At 38.9% G+C, this 20,557-nt stretch overlaps 1 protein-coding gene across 3 annotated transcripts in view; it reads left to right on the forward strand.

Moving 5' to 3' along the window:
• The first annotated feature begins 2,119 nt into the window (after window positions 1-2,119).
• Window positions 2,120-20,557, forward strand: part of XPA (XPA, DNA damage recognition and repair factor) — a 32,185-nt gene continuing 13,747 nt past the window's right edge. For all 3 annotated transcript variants that reach the window (XR_011254309.1, XR_011254308.1, XM_069576120.1), the window contains exons 1-5: window positions 2,120-3,290; window positions 10,626-10,736; window positions 14,210-14,315; window positions 17,910-18,075; window positions 19,748-19,865. Coding sequence is in view for 1 of the 3 variants with exons in the window: in XM_069576120.1 (XP_069432221.1) it covers window positions 3,119-3,290; window positions 10,626-10,736; window positions 14,210-14,315; window positions 17,910-18,075; window positions 19,748-19,865 (673 nt within the window). In the remaining 2 variants the exon portion in view is untranslated. The remainder of the gene's footprint in view (window positions 3,291-10,625; window positions 10,737-14,209; window positions 14,316-17,909; window positions 18,076-19,747; window positions 19,866-20,557) is intronic.

The raw sequence follows: 20,557 nt of genomic DNA on the forward strand, positions 1-20,557 counted from the left end.
TATACATATACATATATCCCAGCTTTTTTGGATCTCCTTCACTTTTAGGTCACAGCAGGCATTGAGTAGAGTTCCCTGTACTATACAGTAGCTCGTTAGTTATTGTAAGTTATCTATTTTATGCACAGTAGTCTATATTTGTCAATAGCAATCTCCCAGTTCATCCCTCCCTTTCCCCCCTTGGTATCCACAGCTTTGTTCTCTACATGGGTCATATTTGTTTTGCAACAAGCCATTACAGAGGCAGCGCACTTTGAGAGAGTGAAACCAAGAAGCTCCCTCCCCTGGATCTATCCTCAGCACCTAGGCATCCAGTCACCAGAGCTGTGAACTGTCTCTGAACATCTGTGCTTTATCTTCATTTATTTTGTGCGTATGCATTCATTAGCAAGATGTGTTCTAAGCTAATTGCTTCTTTGCTTTGTGGCATTTTGGTTTACAAAAGATTTTTTATGAATGCGCTACTTTTGGATAGGGGACATGGAAACCTTTATATGATTTCTAAGCATCTTCTCCCATTCTGTGAGTTGTCTTTTCACTTTCTTGATAGTGTCCTCTGATGAACAAAAATTTTTAATTTTGATGAAGTTAAATTTAACTGATTTTTTTTTTGCTGCTCATGCTTTTGTTGTCAAATAGAATTTGAGATTTTATCACCTGGACAAGATCAATGGATAGGGAACAATCTGAGGGGAAAGGCAGTAGTGATGGCTTGAGGTTTCTGTCTCCAATTCAACCAGAAAATCTCAGCATTTATATGCTTTATATAAGGTCTTTCAGCTTGAATATATGTATAATTGATAGAACCACTAACTTAACGTTTCTCAAACTTTAATCATTGAATATTAAGGGAAACTGCAGTGTGCCAGCTTGCTCTAAAAACTAGTTCCAAATGGTAAATGTAGTAATTAGAACTTAATGTTTGCTGGCTTTAGTTAAGTTTTATTTGTAATAAAGAAAAGGCATACATTTTAAGAAAATCATGCAATGTTTCTTTTGCTAAATTTGCCACACATTTGGGAAGTTGGGATTTGGCTCAAATTCCAAACCCACTGTCTGCTTGGTGGCAGCTCATCCACACTGAAGAAATATTGTAGGAAAAGATAGCTGAGCTCATACTTACCAGCCTTGGGTACCTGGTGCTACATCTGCATGATGTTACACAGCAAGTGAAAACCCAGGTGTTCTTGGCTGTTTAAACCAAAATCTAAAAAGACCCTGTCCCCCTAGGCCAGGCATTCAATGTATTCAGACCAATCATCTATTGATCTCTCTTGAATTGGCACTACTGTAACTACTAACTGCCATCATTTTTGGAAACTTTCTGTGTGCCAGGCATTGTGCTAAAAGGCTACATCTAATCCTCCCAACAGCTGTGGAAGTGGTTCCATAATTATGCTCATTTTACTACTGGAGAAACTGAATTCAGGTTAAATAACTTGCTGAAGTCCTGCAGACGGCAAGTGTGAGGGATAGGGTTTAACCCAAGTCTGACTCCAGTTCCAAAGAAAGGCAATGCCAAAGAATGTTCAAACTACTTCAAAATTGCACCCATCTCACACACTAGCAAAGGAATGCTCAAAATTCTCCAAGCCAGACTCCAACAATATGTGAACTGAGAACTTCCAGATGTTCAAGCTGGATTTAGAAAAGGCAAAGGAACCAGAGATCAAATTGCCAACATCTGTTGGATCATAGAAAAAGCAAGAGAGTTCCAGAAAAACATCTACTTTATTGACTATGCTAAAGCCTTTCTGTGGATCACAACAAACTGTGGAACATTCTTAAAGAGATGGGAATACCAGACCACCTTACCTGCCTCCTGAGAAATCTGTATGCAGGTCAAGAAGCAATAGTTAGAAACAGACATGGAACAATGGGCTGGTTCCAAACTGGGAAAGGAATATGTCAAGGCTGTATATTGTCACCTTGCTTATTTAACTTATATGCAGAGTGCATCATGAAAAATGCTGGGCTTGATGAAGCACAGGCTGGAATCAAGATTGCAGGGATTAGTATCAATAACCTCAGATACACAGATGACACCACACTTATGGCAGAAAGCAAAGAGGAACTAAAGAGCCTCTTGATGAAAGTGAAAGTGGAGATTGAAAAAGTTGGCTTAAAGCTCAACATTCAGAAAACTGAGATCATGGCATCTGATCCCATCACATCATGGCAAATAGATGGGGGAAACAATGGAAACAGTGACAGACTTTATTTTCTTGGGCTCCCAAATCACTGCAAATGGTGACTGCAGCCATGAAATCAAAAGACTCTTGCTGCTTGGAAGAAAAGCTATGACCAACCTAGATAGCATATTAAAAAGCAGAGACATTATTTTGCCAACAAAATACATCTAGTCAAAGCTAAGGTTTTTCCAGTAGTCATGTATGGATATGAGAGTTGGACTATAAAGAAGGCTGAGTGCTGAAGAATTGATGCTTTTGAACTGTGGTGTTGGAGAAGACTCTTGAGAGTCCCTTGGACTGCAAAGAGATCAAACAAGTTGATCCTGAAGGAAATCAGTCCTGAATATCATTGGAAGGACTGATGCTGAAATTGAAACTCCAGTACTTTGGCGACCTGATGCGAAGAACCGACTCACTGGAAAAGACCCTGATGCTGGGAAATATTGAAGGCAGGAGGAGAAGGGAGCGAGAGAGGATGAGATGGTTGGATGGCATCACCGACTTGATGGACGTGAGTTTGAGCAAGCTCTGAGAGTTGGTAATGGACAGGGAGGCCTGGGGTGCTGCAGTCCATGGGGGTTACAAACAACCGGACACGACTGAGCAACTGAACTGACTCCAAAGTCCGTATTGTGAACTACCAAGCGAAACTATTATTTATTTTAGAGATGACCAGGTTCTGATCATTGATCTCTGCACTGGCTCTTGCGCTGGATTATGTATAAAGCAGCAGGTACCTTCCGCGCCAACGCGTGCGCAGACTTCTTCCTCCACCCTGTCCTTCCCCACTTCCTTCTCTAATTGCGCAGTTGCGCTCCGGATAGGAGGCGGTGCTGGCGACTTCGCGAGGGGGAGCCTCGGGCACGCTTTGGACTACCAGTGCGCGTGCGCGTAGCTAGAGCCGCGGACCTTTGGGGAGGTTGGAGATGGCCGACGCCGGGGAAGCTTCGTCGGAGCCGGCGGCTTCAGAACAACCAACGGAGCTGTCTGCCTCAGTGCGGGCGAGCATCGAGCGGAAGCGGCAGCGGGCGCTGATGCTGCGCCAGGCCCGGCTGGCGGCCCGGCCTTACCCGGCGACGGCAGCTGCAACTACTGGAGGTTTGGGCCCTTGGCGGCGCCTGCTTCTTCTCTTCTCTGGGGGACCGGGGGCCGCATCCTGGATGGGGCGTCCCTCCTCTTGCGTCTGAGCGCAGACGCTTGTGCAGGGTAGGGGCGGGTGGAGGGCGTAGGGGAGGGGGGTAGGGAATCCGCTCGTCGGAGATTGTCACTGCGGACTGTCCAAGACCACAAGGCGACCCTGACTCCCAGCCCTGGCCTTTCTTCTCTGCCTTGGGCTGTCCAGCTACCGTCCTTAGTTTGGGGATGCAGCCTCCCTCGCCGTCTGGAGGTGCCAGCCAGTGTCTCAGCTCTCCTCTGCTCTCTTCCTGCAATTGCCACGGGTCCCAGGGGGTGGTCTTCGAGTAAAGCTTTTAGACCTTATAGCACATTTGAGTAGTAGTCCTGCACCAGCTCTTTCATGCATCCACATAACACGGGCTGATACGCAGTGCTTGCCAGGTGCTGGGAGCAGACAGACGCTAGCTCCTGGCTTCGTGGGGGTAACAGAGTGGCACCTGTGTGCTTCACGTTTTTCAGATTGGCTAATTTGATTCAGACAGCTAACCTGGAATTAGTTAGGGCAGGGCTTGGTATCCGTATTGTACTGAGATGATAATTGAGAATCAGTAAAGGAAAGGGGGTTTGCTCAGGTTCATCCCAGTAAGTGCAAAGGCTAATCAGGACTAGAACTCGGGTCGTCTGACCCTGGATTCAGGGCCTTTCCTTGCTCACTAGTTGCCTCTGCTATACCAGGCATTTCTTTCACTCTTAGGATGAGGGGCTGTTCTTGGATTTCACCTTTCCCTTTTCTTAGAGCCGCACTTGGCTGCCTATTTCTTTGCCTATCGTGTAATTCTCTAGTGGGGGTCAACTAATCATTTTCACCAGAGAAGTATAGTTTGGTTGACATGTGGTTCTTCAGGACTCCCTCTATAATGTGAAGCACCTGTGTTCCTAAACCTATGTCCATATCTACATGAGCAGTTGAGCTCAGTCAGAACTGTGTCATCTACTACCCCTTCTCATCAGCCAGAGGAAAGGCAGAGTGAAAAGAGCTAGCTGCATGTCTGTATTCATTCACACTGACACTGAATCTGCACATTTTGACCACTTTTAAGCATTCTAGGGTCAGGAAAAGATGGAAGATTTCTAAATGTGTAAAATGGCTATAGAACAGGGGTGGAAAGTAGAGCATAAAGTGGTATTAAATGTCTGATAATGGAAAGCAAGGCAGCATTAATATCTTGTAAGATTTCTTGGGCTTTACCAAAGAACTGAACTGTGGTGTTGTATTGTAGACAGCCTGTGCTTCGAGTTAGGTGCTGAGATTTTTGTTCTTTGTGATACTTTTATTTCCATATGTATAGTTTTCATATTCTGTGTGTGCTATGACATATGCCTTGAAAAAGACGGAGAAGAACTTGCTTAGAATGTGTTGCTAAGAGTAGTGCTAAGGTCCTGGGAAATTTGGCATGATTTAGCATTGCTCAGGATCCTGCTCTAATTATAGTATTAATAACTACAGCTTCCCTTCTTATAACATTCATGAAATCAAAATCATATTCTGAGTCTGGTACATTTTCTATCCAGTAAGTAAATATTCTTGGAATGCTAAACTATTTTTCAGAATTATAGAGATAAAAGAGCTCAGGCTAATGCAGGGATATAAGGAGATGAACAGGCGATATAGTAAAATATGAAAATTGCTGTTAACTGTAGAAACAGGCTTATTATACTCTAATCCCTTTATATAATAGAAAAAGAAATTGAGGCCAGGGAAGGGGAGTGATTTAAGCAAAATAATACCTCTTTGTCTTAAAGAATTAGTTATACCATACATTAATGTAAAATGCACTTATCTGAATTTTACCTGTGTGGGTGCTCATGTCTAATACCACGGTATCGATATACTGTACTGACACTTCCAGAACCTTAGAAATTTCCCTACTGTCACTTCCTAGTCAGTTACTCACCCTCAGAAGTAACTACTCTTCTGACAGTTTGATTAGTACCATCTGTTTTTGAACGTTGTATAAATGGAATCATACAGTATCTGGCTTCTTTTGCTCAAAGTAATACCTGAGAGATTCATCCCTGTTGTTCCATGTATTAGTAGTTTGTTCATTTATATGTTCTATAGTACTTTTTTAATGTTGTTACATTGTAGTTTTTCCACTTTCCTTTTGATGGAAATTTGGGTTGTTTCCAGTTTGGAGCTATTAAAAGGAAAACATTTGTGAGCATTTTGATATATGTGTTATGGTGGACATATGCACACATTTCTATTCCGTATATACCTAGAAATGTAATCCTGGCTCCTAGGGGAAATGTATATTTAGCTTTAGTATACACAGAATACATCATGAGAAATGCTGAGCTGGAAGAAGCACAAGCTGGAATCAAGATTGCCAGGAGTAATATCAATAACCTCAGATATGCAGATGACACCACCCTTATGGCAGAAAGTGAAGAAGAACTAAAGAGCCTTTTGATGAAAGTGAAAGAGGAGAGTGAAAAAGTTGGCTTAAAGGTCAACATTCAGAAAACTAAGATCATGGCATCCAGTCCCATCACTTTGTGGCAAATAGATGGGAAAATAGTGGCTGACTTTATTTTTTGGTGTTCCAAAATCGCTGCAGATGGTGATTACAGCCATGAAATTAAAAGAGGCTTACTCCTTGGAAGGAAAGTTATAGCCAACCTAGACAGTATATTAAAAAGCAGAGACATTACTTTGTCAACAAAGGTCCATCTAGTCAAGGCTATGGTTTTTCCAGTGGCCATGTATGGATGTGAGAGTTGGACTGTGAAGAAAGCTGAGCGCCGAAGAATTGATGCTTTTGAACTATGGTGTTGGAGAAGACTCTTGAGAGTCCCTTGGACTGCAAGGAGATCCAACCAGTCCATCCTAAAGGAGATCATTCCTGGGTGTTCATTGGAAGGACTGATGTTGAAGCTGAAACTCCAATATTTTGGTCACCTGATGTGAAGAGCTGACTCATTTGAAAAGACACTGAGGCTGGGAAAGATTGAGGGCAGGAGGAGAAGGGGATGACAGAGGATAAGATGGTTGGATGGCATCACCAACTCAATGGACATGTGTTTGGGTAAACTCCGGGAGTTGGTGGACAGGGAGGCCTGGAATGCTGCAGTTCATGGGGTCACAAAGAGTTGGACACGACTGAGCAACTGAACTGAACTGAGGCATTCCCAAACAATGATTGTATCAGTTTAGAATCTTACCAGCAATATAGGACAGTCTCAATACCACATCTTCATTTGGTATTGTCAGTCTTTTTCATTTTGAGTATTCTGGTGGGAGTGGTGGTGTTTCATTATGGTTTTAATTTGCATTTTCCTAATTTCTAATGATAGACATTTTTCTTGTGGTTACTGGATATTTTCGTGTTCTCATTTGTGAAGTTTCTCTTCAGGTCTTTTGCCTCTTTTTAAGGCTGGTTTTCTCTCACTGAAGTGAAAGTGTGAGCTGCTCAGTTGTGTCAGCTCTTTGCGACCCCTTAACAGCCCGCCAGGCTCCTCTGCCCATGGGATTCTCCAGGCAAGACTGCTGGAGTGGGTTGCCATTCCTCTTCTCCAGGGCATCTTCCTGACCCAGGGATCAAACCTGGGTCTCCTGCATTGCAGGAGGATTCTTTACCATCTAAGCCACCAGGGAAGCCTGTTTATAGGATTTCACTGTGTATTCTGGATATGAGTCTTTTGTCAGATATACATATTGCAAATAGCTTCTGCCAATTTTCGTCTTGTCTTTTTACTCTCATAATGGTGTCTTTTGATGAATAGAGGTTCTAATAGTTTTTTTTCTTTATATATTTTATTGAAGTATAGTTGACTTAAAATGAATGTTTCAGGTGCACAGCAAGGTGGTTCAGTTATACATATACGTGTGTTATTTTCCATTATAGGTTATTACAGGGTATTGAGTATAGTTCTCTGTGCTGTACTGTAAACCTTTGTTGCTTGTTGAATATCTTTTTTTTTTAAATTAGAAATCTAGCATTCTGTTCATACTGAGTCAAGCAAGTGGATTCAAACTGTCATAAACTTTTTAGTTAGGCAAAATTCATGTTTTCTAAAATTATTATACATACTGTTTATATATTTATTTATAAAAGCTTTTCTACTACACTTGATAAAGGCTTGAGAAAGAACATGAAAAAAGATGGAGAAATTGGAAAATTAAATGGGAGCACTGAATATGAAATAGAAAATGTGAAACAAACTCGATAAAAGTAAAAGATCACCATGTAGTCCAGTTGTTTTTAAACATGGCTGCTCATTAGAAACATATCTGGAGCTCTGGCGAAGAATAGCGATACCTGGGCATTTGTGTTTTTCAAAAAATTCCAAGGTGATTCTGATATGCATCTGGACTTTAAAAAGTGATTACAGGTTTTTCTATTAAATGGTAGTTAGGGTGATATATGGAGAAGGCAATGGCAACCCACTCCATTACTCTTGCCTGGAAAATCCCATGAACAGAGGAGCCTGGTAGGCTGCAGTCCATGGGGTCAGGAAGAGTCGGCCACGATCTGAGTGACTTCACTTTCACTTTTCACTTTCATGTATTGCAGAAGGAAATGGCAACCCACTCCAGTGTTCTTGCCTGGAGAATCCCAGGGACGGAGGAGGCTGGTGGGCTGCCGTCTGTGGGGTCGCACAGAGTTGGACACAACTGAAGCGACTTAGCAGCAGCAGCAGCAGCAGCAGCAGCAGCAGGGTGATATAGAATTCTATTATTTTTCTGTTGACCAGTCATGATACAACAGTATTGAGTAATAGTTACATAATCACAGTAGTAAAAGATGTTTGTCAGTTTTCACAGTCAATAGCCAGACAAAAAATAAAAGAGAGTTACAGTTACAAGCCATAATGGGAACAAGATTAACTTAACAATATAAAATAATTACATACAACTTGGGAGGTCAAGCAGAGTGATGGAGTAAGTGGAAGTGTGTACATGAACATTTTCATCTGCCTAGCCAGTCTGCCTTTTAATTTTCTTAATTGTTTTGGGTTTATCTTCTGTAGGTCTTTTCCTTCTCTTGTGTTTCCTGCCTAGAAAAGTTTCTTTAGCATTTGTTGTAAAGCTGGTTTGGTGGTGCTGAATTCTCTTAACTTTTGCTTGTTTGGAAAGCTTTTGATTTCTCCATCAAATTTGAATGAGAATCTTGCTGGGTAGAGTATTCTTGGTTGTAGGTTCTCCCCTTTCAACACTTTACAAAGTAGGGGGAACGGCAGGATATAGTTAAGAGTTTCTGTTGAGAAATCAGCTGATAACCAGATGGGAGTTCACCTGTATGTTATTTGCCACTTTTCCCTTGTTCCTTTTAATATTTTATCTTTGTCTTTCATTTTTGTCAGTTTGATTACTGTGTGTCTTGGTGTGTTCCTCCTTGGGTTTATCCTGCCTAGGACTCTGCTTCCTGGACTTGGTTGACTATTTCGTTTCCTATGTTAGGGAAGTTTTCAACTATTATCTCTTCAGATATTTTCTCTGGTCCTTTCTCTCTCTCTCTTCTCCTTCTGGGACCCCTATAATGCGACTGTTGGTGTGTTTAATGTCCCAGAGGTCTCTTAGGCTGTCTTCATTTTTTTTTTTTTTTCATTCTTTTTTCTGTAATCTGTTCTGCAGCAGTGATTTCCACTATTTGTCTTCCAGGTCACTTACCCATTTGTCTGCCTCAGTTATTCTGCTGTTGATTCCTTCTAGTGTATCGTTCATGTGTGTTCATTTATTTTTAGTACTTCTGACTCTTTGGTAAACATTCCTTGCATCTTCTCCATTCTTTTTCTGAGATCCTGGATCATCTTCACTATCATTCTGAATTTTTTTCCTGAAAGGTTGCCTATCTCCACTTCATTTAGTTGTTTTTCAGGGGTTTTATATTGTCCCTTCACCTGGGACATAACTCTCTTTTTCATCCTGATTAACTTTTTGTCATGTGATTTTTGTTCTAGCTGCTGTGGGATTGTGGTTCTTCTTCTGATGGTCTTATACATATGTTCTCTAGAGAAGGAAATAGCAATCCACTCCAGAATTCTTGCCTGGAGAATTCAGTGAACAGAGGAGCCTGGCAGGCTACAGTCCATGGGATCACAAAGAGTCAGACAGGACTGATCGATACTTTCACTTTCTGGTGAATGAGGCTAAGAGGCATCTGTAAACTTCTGTCTCCTTTTGGCTTCTTTGTCTTTGGACATGGGGTATCTTTTTTGGTGGGTTCTAGTGTTCGCCTGTCCTAGTTGTTCAACAGCTAGTTGAGATTTCGGTGCTTTTGCAGGAGGAGATGCGTGCACATCCTACTCCACCATCTTGTTAAAATTTGAAGTCATAATAATTTTCAGTCAAGTTCAATTAAGCAGTTTTTCTCTTATGGTTGATACGTGTATGTCGTGTGTAAGAAGTTTTTGGCTGCCTCAAGTTCATAAAGTTATCTTATGTTTTCTTCTAGAAGCTTTATTTTACCTTTTATGTTCAAGATTGTGATCCATTTAAAAATTGTTCTGTGTATATTGTATGCAATAGAGCCAAAGTTCACTTATTGGAATGACCATCTTTTCCTCACTGTTTTGTAGAAGTGCCTTAGTCATAAATCCTAGCATCATTTATTGAAAATACTATCTTTTTCTCACTGAATTGCCTTGGAGTCTTTGCTGTAAGTTAAGCCTTTGCTGTAAATATGTGTAGATCTATTACAGGACTCTATTATACTGGTCTCTTTGTCTTTGTCTCAGTACTACACTGTCATAATTACTGAAGCTTTGTAGTAAATCTTTAAATCTGGGTAGTGTAAATTCTCTAGTTTTGCTCAGGATTATCTTGGCTATTCTGTGTTCTTTGTATTTGCATATAAGCATTAGATCAGCTTGTCAGCTCCCATTATTCCTCCCCACCCACAACACACACATGCAAGCACCTACTAGGGTTTCAAATGGGATCGCATTGAATCTTTAGGTGAATTTGGGGGAGAAGTGACTTTGATTTCTGTTAGTGGTGTTTTTGAGGGTTTACACATCTATTCCTAGGTATTATTTCTTAATTCTAGTTGTAGATTCTTGTGGCTGTCCTCTATTACATAATCATATCATCTGTGAATAAATGCTGATTTACCCTTTTCAGCCTTTATGCTTGTCTTGTTTTCTTGCCATATTTCAGTGACTGGGGCCTTCAGTATAATGGTGAATAGAAGTGGTAATAGTGGACATCCTTGTCTTGTTTGATATATATTAAATTTTTGAAAGTCCCTGTATACAAAAGGGAGCATACGGGCTTACCTGGTTCATTTCTTGATGACTTCTTAACTTTTGTAGGCATGGCTAATGTAAAAGCAGCCCCAAAGATAATTGATACAGGAGGAGGCTTCATCCTGGAGGAGGAAGAAGAGGAAGAACATGCAGTTGGAAAAGTTGTTCATCAACCAGGTAAAGTGGGTTTTCAAAAAACAGATATCTAGATTGGTCATTTTGAATAACATGCATGATTTTTTGCAAACTGATGTTAAAAAATGACACATTTATTCAGTGAGCAAGTTGGCTTTATAAGAATGATAAAATTTGGCAGTTTTGCTAGGAGATTAAAAATTAAACAAATTTGGCAGATTCACTTAAAAATGTGGTTTATATGCTTAGAGTTGATGCTCTCGGTCTTATAACAGGTTGATAGAATGAATACTTAAAATTATCTTGATAGGTTGAAATGAGAGTCTTGAATGCAAGAGATAAAATTTAGCACATTCTTTCTTTATGTTTAGAGGAAAAGTGGTTTCCCCATTTCTCAAGTATTCTTTCAGAGCTTTCTTTTTTAACAGCTACATAGTATTCCATCTGATGGCTGTACCATGGTTCATTTAAATGCAGCTCTTTTGTTTCTTTTCTCTATTCTAATAATTATTACTGCAGTGAATATATTTGGAGGTAAACTTTTGTTCAGCTCTCTGGTTCACAGCAGTAGGGTAACTGACCCAAAAGTATGTATACTTCTGGTAAAGTTTACATATTTAAAAAAAAGTTAAGTTAGCATATATAGAAACAGTAAATAACCTAAAAGCAAATAAACAAGTGGATGTATTTTTCCAAATGAATTAATGCATATTGAAGAGGGGCAGGACAGAAGGGACTAGTCCAAATGATTTATGAGCATAGTATTTGACAGTATATCCTCAGTTTGAGATAGGTGGGGTAAGGGGAAACTACGCATAGTTGCATATATGCATATGTATATGTGTAAGGGGAAACTACAACATTCCTGAACTCATTTTATAGAGTGATATAAGGGGAGCAATTTTGAAATTATTTTAGACGTATTATTGGCTCAAATAGATGAATGTACTTCTTGATGTTGGGAGCCAGCGTTCTCATTGTGGAAGAAAGGACATACAAATGTAGAACGGGAGAAGGCAAGAGAGAACCCTATGGGAATGGATCAAAATTGGATAGATTAAAATCGTGGGTATGAACTCATGATTTCTGAAACATGTATATGGGTATGCATATGTATATGTGTAAACTAATAAATGTACTCAGTAAAGTTTCAGGAAACAAAATCAATACACAGAAATCTGTTGCATTTCTGTATACTACTAGTGAACTATCAGAAAGAGAAATTAAGAAAACAGTCCTATTTACAACTGCCTATTTATCAGAAATAATAAAATACCTAGGAATAAATTTAACCAAGGAGGTGAAATACTTGTACACTGAAAACTGTAAGACAAAAATGAAAGAAATGGAAGAAGACACAACTAAATGGAAAGACATTCTATACTCCTGGGTTGGAAGAGCTACTACTGTTAAAATGTCCATAGTACTTAAAGCAATCTACAGAATCAGTGTAGGCCCGGCCAAAATTCCAATGGCATTTTCCCACAGAAATAGAAAAAAATTTAAATCCGTATGAACAATGAAAGACCCTGAATGGCCACTGAATCTTGAAAAAGAAGGACAGAACTGGAGACCTCATGCTCCCTGATTTCAAATTCTATTTCAGAGCCATCCTAATGAAATAAGTATGATATTGGCATAAAAACAGACACATAGATCAGTGGAATGGAAGAGAGAACCCAGAAAAAACCTACACGTATGGTCAGTTAATTTATAATAAAGGAGCCAAGAATATACAATAGAGAAAGGACATTAGTAAGTGGAGTTGGGAAAACTGGACAGTCACATGGAAAAGAATGAAATGAGGCCACTGTCTTACATCATACAAAATAATTCAAAATGGATTAAAGATTTAAATGTAAGACAAACCGTAAAACTCCTAGAAGAAAACATGAAAGGCTCCTTGACATTGCTCTTGCTAATGATATTTTTGGATATGACACCAAAAGGAGAGGCAATAAAGGCAGAACCTTCATAATTGGAAATAAAGCTTTAAATAAATTATAGCTGATATATTTTTAAAAAATTAAAAAAAAAAACAGAACAGTTAAGTGGGACTGCATCAAATTAAAAAGCTTCTATATAGCAAAGGAAACCTTCGAAAAGACCACCTACTGAATGAGGGAAAATATTCGCAAATCATACATCTGGTAACTTGGATTTTGTTAGGGTTTGGAGATTAGTGAGATTCAGAAGTGCTAGAATATTAATTGACCTTCTTGTATTGGAAGTAGGTAAGGAGAGGCAGTGATAGGAATATGTTGAACGAGTTATGAACAAATGACAACTCCATTTTTCTTTCCACTGCGGCTAGTGGTAGTTCTCAGAGTTGGGGCTTGGCAGTGGCAGTCATCCTAAAGACTTGTTAGTAAAACTTTCAGATTTGCTGATAAAAAGAAAACAGTTCTATAGGATAAAGATCCTTAGCTAGGTATATGAAAGCTTTTTTAAAAATTCTGCTTTACTTTACCTGGAGTAGTTTCTGTAGTGGGTGTTGAGGTTGTATAGCTAAGTACAATCTCTACCTTTCAGAGATTTTCAGTCTAGTATTGAAGACCGATGAAGAGGAAGCCATTTACTCTGTTGGCAGGAGGTGGAATGGAGGGAGTTTCCCACTTGAAAGTGAATTCTGTATTGTCTCTCTTTTACTTTTGTTTTGCTCTTTACTGTTCTTTTCTGTGTTGTATGTTGAGTCCATCTCCCTTATGTGTAAGCAGCTCCCGCATCTTGCTTCCACCTTGGGACTAATCTTTGTGCTCTCAGCATACTGTGGTAGGCTGAATAATGGCCCCCAGCAACATACACATTCTAATCACCCTGGAATCTGTGAATTTATTACCTTACAGAGTGAAAGGCACTTTGCCAATAAAATTAAGGTTAAAGACCTTGAGGTGAGGAGATTATTCTGGGTTATCCAGTCGTAATCACAAGCATCCTTAAAAGTAGGAGAGAGGCAGGAGAATCTGGGGTAGGTTTGATCATGGAAGAAGTCATAGTGATATGAGAAGCTACAGTTGCTGGTTTTGGGAGGGAGTCGTGAGTCAAGGAATGCAGGTGGCCTCTAACTGGAAATAGCAGGGTGATAGATTGTCCCTCCAAAACCTCTAGAAAGGAGCACAACTCTGCCAACAGCTTGCCTGTAGCCCACTGAGACCTGTGTCAAACGTATAGGCTGTGATAAAATAAGTTTGTGTAATTTTAGCCACTAAATTTGTAGTAATTTGTTATAGCAGCAATACAGAAGTATTAATAATATAAGTACTTTACATGTGGTTTGTGTTCAACAATACTGAATGAGTTGATAATTTTTCCCTTTATATTATTTCCTTTCTCATTTCTTTTTTCCCTTAAAGTTTTTATTAATAAATGGAAGATTACTTAAAGTTTTATGTTGTCTTATGTAAATATATTTGTATCAGTCATAAAATACATTTCGTAAGCTAATACAAATGAAGGAAAATGTGTTCTAATTACACAAAAAAAGGAAACTTAAGAATGAATTTTCCATTCTTTAGGACCTGTTATGGAATTTGATTATGTTATATGTGAAGAATGTGGTAAAGAGTTCATGGATTCTTACCTTATGAACCACTTTGATTTGGCAACTTGTGATAATTGCAGGTACTTATTTTTATTTCAGAGCATGTTCTAAATTACTGAAGTTTAACGTTTGCGTGTAGGTTTAGGGCAAAATACTGATTTGATCCATTTGGATTCAACATTTTCATAATAATTTTGGAAGTTTCCTAAAATTTCTGTGTTTTCTATTTTGCCAAAAAGTACAGGAAGCTTGTGCTTAGCAGTCATGCCATATCAATAGGAAGGATGGCCCTGGGTCTGCCGTGGATACGTCCTTTTGCTTTTTTCTTTAACCATCTCCTAGTAGCAGGTTCCTAATCCTTCTCTTACCCCACCCCTAAGGATCCATTTGTTTTTTTCTTTCTTTGACCACCATGTAACCACCTTGGTCAGAGGACTGGCACACCTTCAGTGAGAGGAGGAAAATATAACCACTCTCGCGGTGCTTAGAACACCTCTTTCCATTCATTTTCTGTTCTGAATTGGCAGGGAAGAGAATAGATGAGGAAAAATCAGATTCTTCTGTCATTCCTTTTTTTCTGCTAGCCTTTACTTCTTTTTTTATATCATCACAAATTATCCCTCACTACTCTACTTGCTTCTGTCCCTACTGCTTACCTCAGCCAAGTCCTGTGTTGGTATCTTTCACACCTGAAGATCCCACCTTGGATTCTCACTCAGCCTCTTATCTGCTCCCTGTCCCCGCTTATATGTTCAGCCCCAGATCAACTGCTCACATGCCTGGTGGACCTGCCCTTTCAGAGTCCCGGCTGCAGACGTTGAGAGCCGGCACCACTGACTTGTTGCCAAGTAGAATCTTTAGGAGACAGAATGGGAGATATTTCTGATCTCATGGTCAGTGATGGGAAATGTTCTGGTACCCATTGGAATTATGAATCATAAACTCTGTTCCCAGTGTTTATGCATAACAGTGTCATTGATGCACGCAGTGGTTAAGGTCCACAGTGTTATCGCTTTAAGTACAGATAGCGTTCAGGAACTAAGTTACCACATATAACCTTTTTCCATGAGAAAATGGAAGCCAGTGATTATCAACTTAAAGTTATGTAGTAGTCTGCTGGAGCAGGAAACGGCAACCCACTGCAGTATTCTTGCCTGGAAGATTCCACGGACAGAGGAGCCTGCTGTGTTACATGGAGTTGCAAAGAGTTGGATATGACTGAGTGACTGAGCACAGCACATGTCTGGAAAAATACTTGAAAAGTTTAAACATAATTAGGGATATAGCCATCCATTCGGTTTCTTTCCAACATCTTTGACAATTATAGAATTCATACAATGATAGGTTTCCTTCCTTCAGTTTATACTTCCAAATTATTTAGTCATCTTAAAGTTATTCTTGACTTTTAACTGTCCTCCCCTGCCCCTCTCCTGTCCTGTCCCTACCTCTTCAGGATTCACTGGTTCCGTAAAGGACAACTTCACTCATTGGTTGTTTCTGTATTCCAGGTTTAATTCCAAATCCATTTGGTTCTGTATTTAAGGGCTTAAACCATATCCTGAATCTGTTCGTTTCTCATTCTCTGTACGATTATGCCTTAGACTGGTCCCCTACCAGCTTTTACCTGGACCGCTGCAGTAGTAGTCTTCTAACTGGCCTCTTCTCCCACTTTTGCACCATTAGTCTCTTCTCCTATAGCCTTTTACTCAAGGCTTTTTAACACTTTCTAATTCGTTCAGATTCAACAGTACATGAATCGTGAACTTCCAGATGTTCAAGCTGGATTTAGAAAAGGCAGAGGAATCTGTATGCAGGTCAGGAAGCAACAGTTAGAACTGGACATGGAACAACAGACTGGTTCCATATTGGGAAAGGAGTACGGCAAGGCGGTATATTGTGATCTTGCTTATTTAACTTATATGCAGAGTATATCATGTGAAATGCTGGGCTGGATGAAGCACAAGCTGGAATCAAGATTGCTGGGAGAAATATCAATAACCTCAGATATGCAGATGACACCACCCTTATGGCAGAAAGTGAAGAGGAACTAAAAAGCCTCTTGATGAAAGTGAAAGAGGAGAGTGAGAAAGTTGGTTTAAAACTCAACATTCAGAAAACTGAGATCATGGCATCTGGTCCCATCACTTCATGGCAGATAGATGGGGAAGCAATGGAAACAGTGACAGACTATTTTTTGGGCTCCAAAATCACTGCAGATGGTGACTGCAGCCATGAAATCAGAAGATGCTTGCTCCTTGGGAGAAAAGCTATGACCAACCTAGACAGCATATTCAAAAGCAGAGATATTACTTTGCCAGCAAAGGTCTGTCTAGTCAAAGCTATGGTTTTTCCAGTAGTCATGTATGGCTGTGAGAGTTGGACTATAAAGAAAGCTGAACATTGAAGAATTGATGCTTTTGAACTGTGGTGTTGGAGAAGACTCTTGAGAGTCCCTTGGACTCAAGGAGATCCAACCAGTCCATCCTAAAGGAAATCAGTCCTGGATATTCATTGGAAGGACTGATGCTGAAGCTGAAATTCCAATACTTTGGTCCCCTAATGAGAATAACTGACTCATTTGAAAATACCCTGATGCTGGGAAATATTGAAGGCAGAAGGGGATGATAGAGGATGAGATGGTTGGATGGTTTCACTGACTCGATGGACATGAGTTTGAGCAAGCTCCAGGAGTTGGTGATGGACAGGGAAGCCTGGTGTGCTGCAGTCCATGGGGTCACAAAGAGTCGGACATGACTGAGCAACTGAACTGAACTGCACTGAATCCATTCAGAATAAAATTGTCTTCACCATTGCTCACAAGACCCCTGCCTATCTCTGACTATCTCCCATCACTCCTCACCATCACTTAACTTGAAGCATTCTGATCACACTGGCCCTCTTGCTTATGAACTCCATTTGCGAAGCAGACTCCTATCCTAGAGCTTTTGCATTTACTCTTCTCTCTGCTAGAAATATTTTTTCTCTAGCTATTGGGAATGTTCTCTGACTTCTTAAAGGCCCTGCTCAAGTGTTCCCTCAGCAGTGGCCTTCTCTGATTACCCAGTCTCCGGAAATTCCTATTCCTTTACCGTGCTTTGTGTTATAGTACTTTCATCTGTCGTCATGTTTGCTTATTGATTGTCTTTTCCTAAATAGAATGTAAGTTTCATGAAAACAAGGTTTATTTTATTTCCTTTATTCTGAGTGCCTTGAACAGTACCCAGCATGTAGATGGAGAACGAATGAATGAGAAGAGCTGTGTAATTGTCTGTGTCTCCGTTTTTACCTGGGCTTTCAGAAAGAGCCAACTGGAAACTCACCTGTGCTTGGTACAGTTGGACCTTGTGTATTTATATTCCTTATATGCTGACTTTACGCTTTATATTTTCTTAATTATCATTTATATTTGCTATACTCAATGTCTTTTCAAATTCCTTGTGGAAAAGAGGAACTTAAGTAAAAAGAAATTCTTAAAAGGTTAAATAACATGGATCTGTTGCTGACTCATGCTTTTTAGAATTAATATTTTTCTGTTGGAATTCTTATGCTGCTAATCTGACCATGAGAGTTTTAGGGAAAAGCATTTATATATTTCTTTTGGCATGTGTGCCCCTAGGTTTTGGGGCTACTTGAAACTTTATTTACTTTATGTAATGGACTTAATCTGTTTTCAGAGATGCTGATGATAAACACAAGCTTATAACTAAAACAGAAGCAAAACAAGAATACCTTCTGAAAGATTGTGATTTAGAAAAAAGAGAACCAGCGCTTAAATTTATTGTGAAGAAGAATCCTCATCATTCACAGTGGGGTGATATGAAACTCTACTTAAAACTACAGGTCTCTGATAAGTTATATTCAGTCATTTTAAACCTTGGTTTAGGTGATGTTTTAACAACGAACTAGTTATAATTAGTTTAGTTTTTACTTACCGACTTAAAAAGATCCTGTTGTTTTATTGTTTTGCATGAGTCATAGTCATACATAATGATATTAAATACATGTTTACTTATTATGTTTTTTGATGTAGCACTTTGGAGCAAATATATTACTGTTGGGTCATGTTAGAAGTACAGTTTGGAAACTAAGGAAAGCTTGAAATAGAGAAGTCAGCCTGTGTTTCCCTTGCCCACCCACCCCCCAAATAAAATCATTAAAAAAAAATTCAGGAATTTCCGAGAATCTAATTCTAGTTTCCTGTATCTATCCCAGAGTGGTACAGATATCATAATATTCTTTTTCATGCCATTATGTGAAAAATACTGGGAGGCATTGCTTTAGAGCACAGTTTGATTGGAATATACTAGAAAATCCTGTATGTTCTGATAAAGAAGCCACATGTAAAACCAAACATATACTGAATTTTCGCTAAGTGTTGGACACTGTTGATTAAAAGATTCACGGTTATGAACCATTAAAAATGAAAAAAAAGTACTGGTATTTAAACAAACCCAGTGCTCTCTTATCACTTGGTGCTTTTATTTTACTGAACTAGTGTCATTAGACTTACTGTAGTTTTTTCTTTTCCCCTTTTGCTATAAGTCATGCTTGTGTGTACTTAAAAAGGAAATTGCAGGTACCACAGATTTATTAAGGTATTCCTAAACTTCCTTACATGCAGAGTCCAGTTCTTCTGAACCACTTTTTGACTCAGTTGTTAAAATACGTTTAAGTACATTAGTGATGCAGCATTTTCAGGGATGTTAAATTGTGGAAAATGAGGTGTTAGAATTTATGAAATAACAGTATATATCACTTTGTGTTACGAAATTTCAGTTTGGCTTTATTGATGGACATTTTGGTCCCCTTAACATATTGTGAGAGATACCTCGAGCAAGTTCTCAGTGTGTATATTATTTCCCTAAATGTAAATAAATATTTGCAAAGAGTATTTTTATGTATATACTCTTTATAATATTTAATATGTATTATAGATATATAAAATTCAAAGGTTTTAAACTAGAATAAAGACTTCTTAGATCATTCAGCTACCAAAGTTTTTTAAAAAAAATTCATATTTTGAAGACCAAAATTAGTTGAATGGATGTAAACAGTTATTGATTCAGAAGTAGAGTAGCATTGATTGATTTCCTATGATGGGAGATTTTTAGATATGACCTCATGTTTAGATCTGCTATGGCTAATTGGTTAGCAATTTTTTTTTTTTTTTTTGGTGATCCTGCGAAAATTCACCAAATCTTTGATTCATGTGAATACAAAAAAGCAATTGCACTCAGAGGGCAGCTTTATTTATATATACACAGGCATCCCTGGTTCTGTTGTGCTTCACAAATATGTAATCTGATTCATCATTTATTTACTGAGGGTTTCATAAGTTTAGATATAGATATTATTAGAGTTTTTTCTTATCAGTATTTAAAAATCTTTTAAATTTCAAATAAATATTTGTAAAGTTTTACTTGATCATTCTTTGAGACCTTTGGATTTAATAATTATAACTATTTTACAGCAATGAATCACAACTAATTTAAATATGGATTCTGTATTTCAGATTGTGAAGAGGTCTCTTGAAGTTTGGGGTAGTCAGGAAGCATTAGAAGAAGCGAAGGAAGTTCGACAGAAAAATCGAGAAAAAATGAAACAGAAGAAGTTTGATAAAAAAGTAAAAGGTAAGTGGCTGCATTTACATCATGAAGGACTGTGCTCTACTGCTTTGCAAAAAGCCTCTAGCTAAGTTCCTCCAGTTTAAAGATATAATTGAATTTTATTTTTTTCCCATGAATTTAAGAACAAAAGGCTTAAAGTTTGGGTAGGTTGGTGTTTGAGAGTCTTAAGTCCAAATCTCACAATACTGCAATTCTAAAAAAGCATGTAAGCCCTCATCTTAAAATGAATCATAGCTTTGTATAGAAATGGTAGTAGGGTCAGGGATGTGCCTCTGGTTAAGGATTTGGCATCAATTCAGTCTTAAATATGACCCACAGGGTTATCCAAAGTGAGATTTCTACCAGGAAACCTCTCTAATGTGAAGGAGCTTAACGTGAAGGAGCAATGTCTTTAAGTCTTAGTCATCTAACTTAACAACTAGAAGGTACCTTCTAATGTCAGATAGTCTGTCTAATCATTTTTATTTTTATATGAAAAAAAGACCTGGAAAGGTAGAGTGACTTGTTACATAGTTTCTGGAAAGTTGGGACTGGAGCCAAGATGTTATGACTTCGAGTCTGCACTCATTCCTCTGACCATACATCTGTCTATCTGTGTTACTCTCCATTCCTTTGTCCATCTGTCTCTATTTATTTGTCCATCCATCCATCCATGTATGCATATGTGCGGAAGTCTGTCTATCCATCTGTCCACC

This window comes from Ovis canadensis, chromosome 2, assembly GCF_042477335.2.
Source record: "Ovis canadensis isolate MfBH-ARS-UI-01 breed Bighorn chromosome 2, ARS-UI_OviCan_v2, whole genome shotgun sequence".
NCBI lineage: Eukaryota > Metazoa > Chordata > Mammalia > Artiodactyla > Bovidae > Ovis > Ovis canadensis.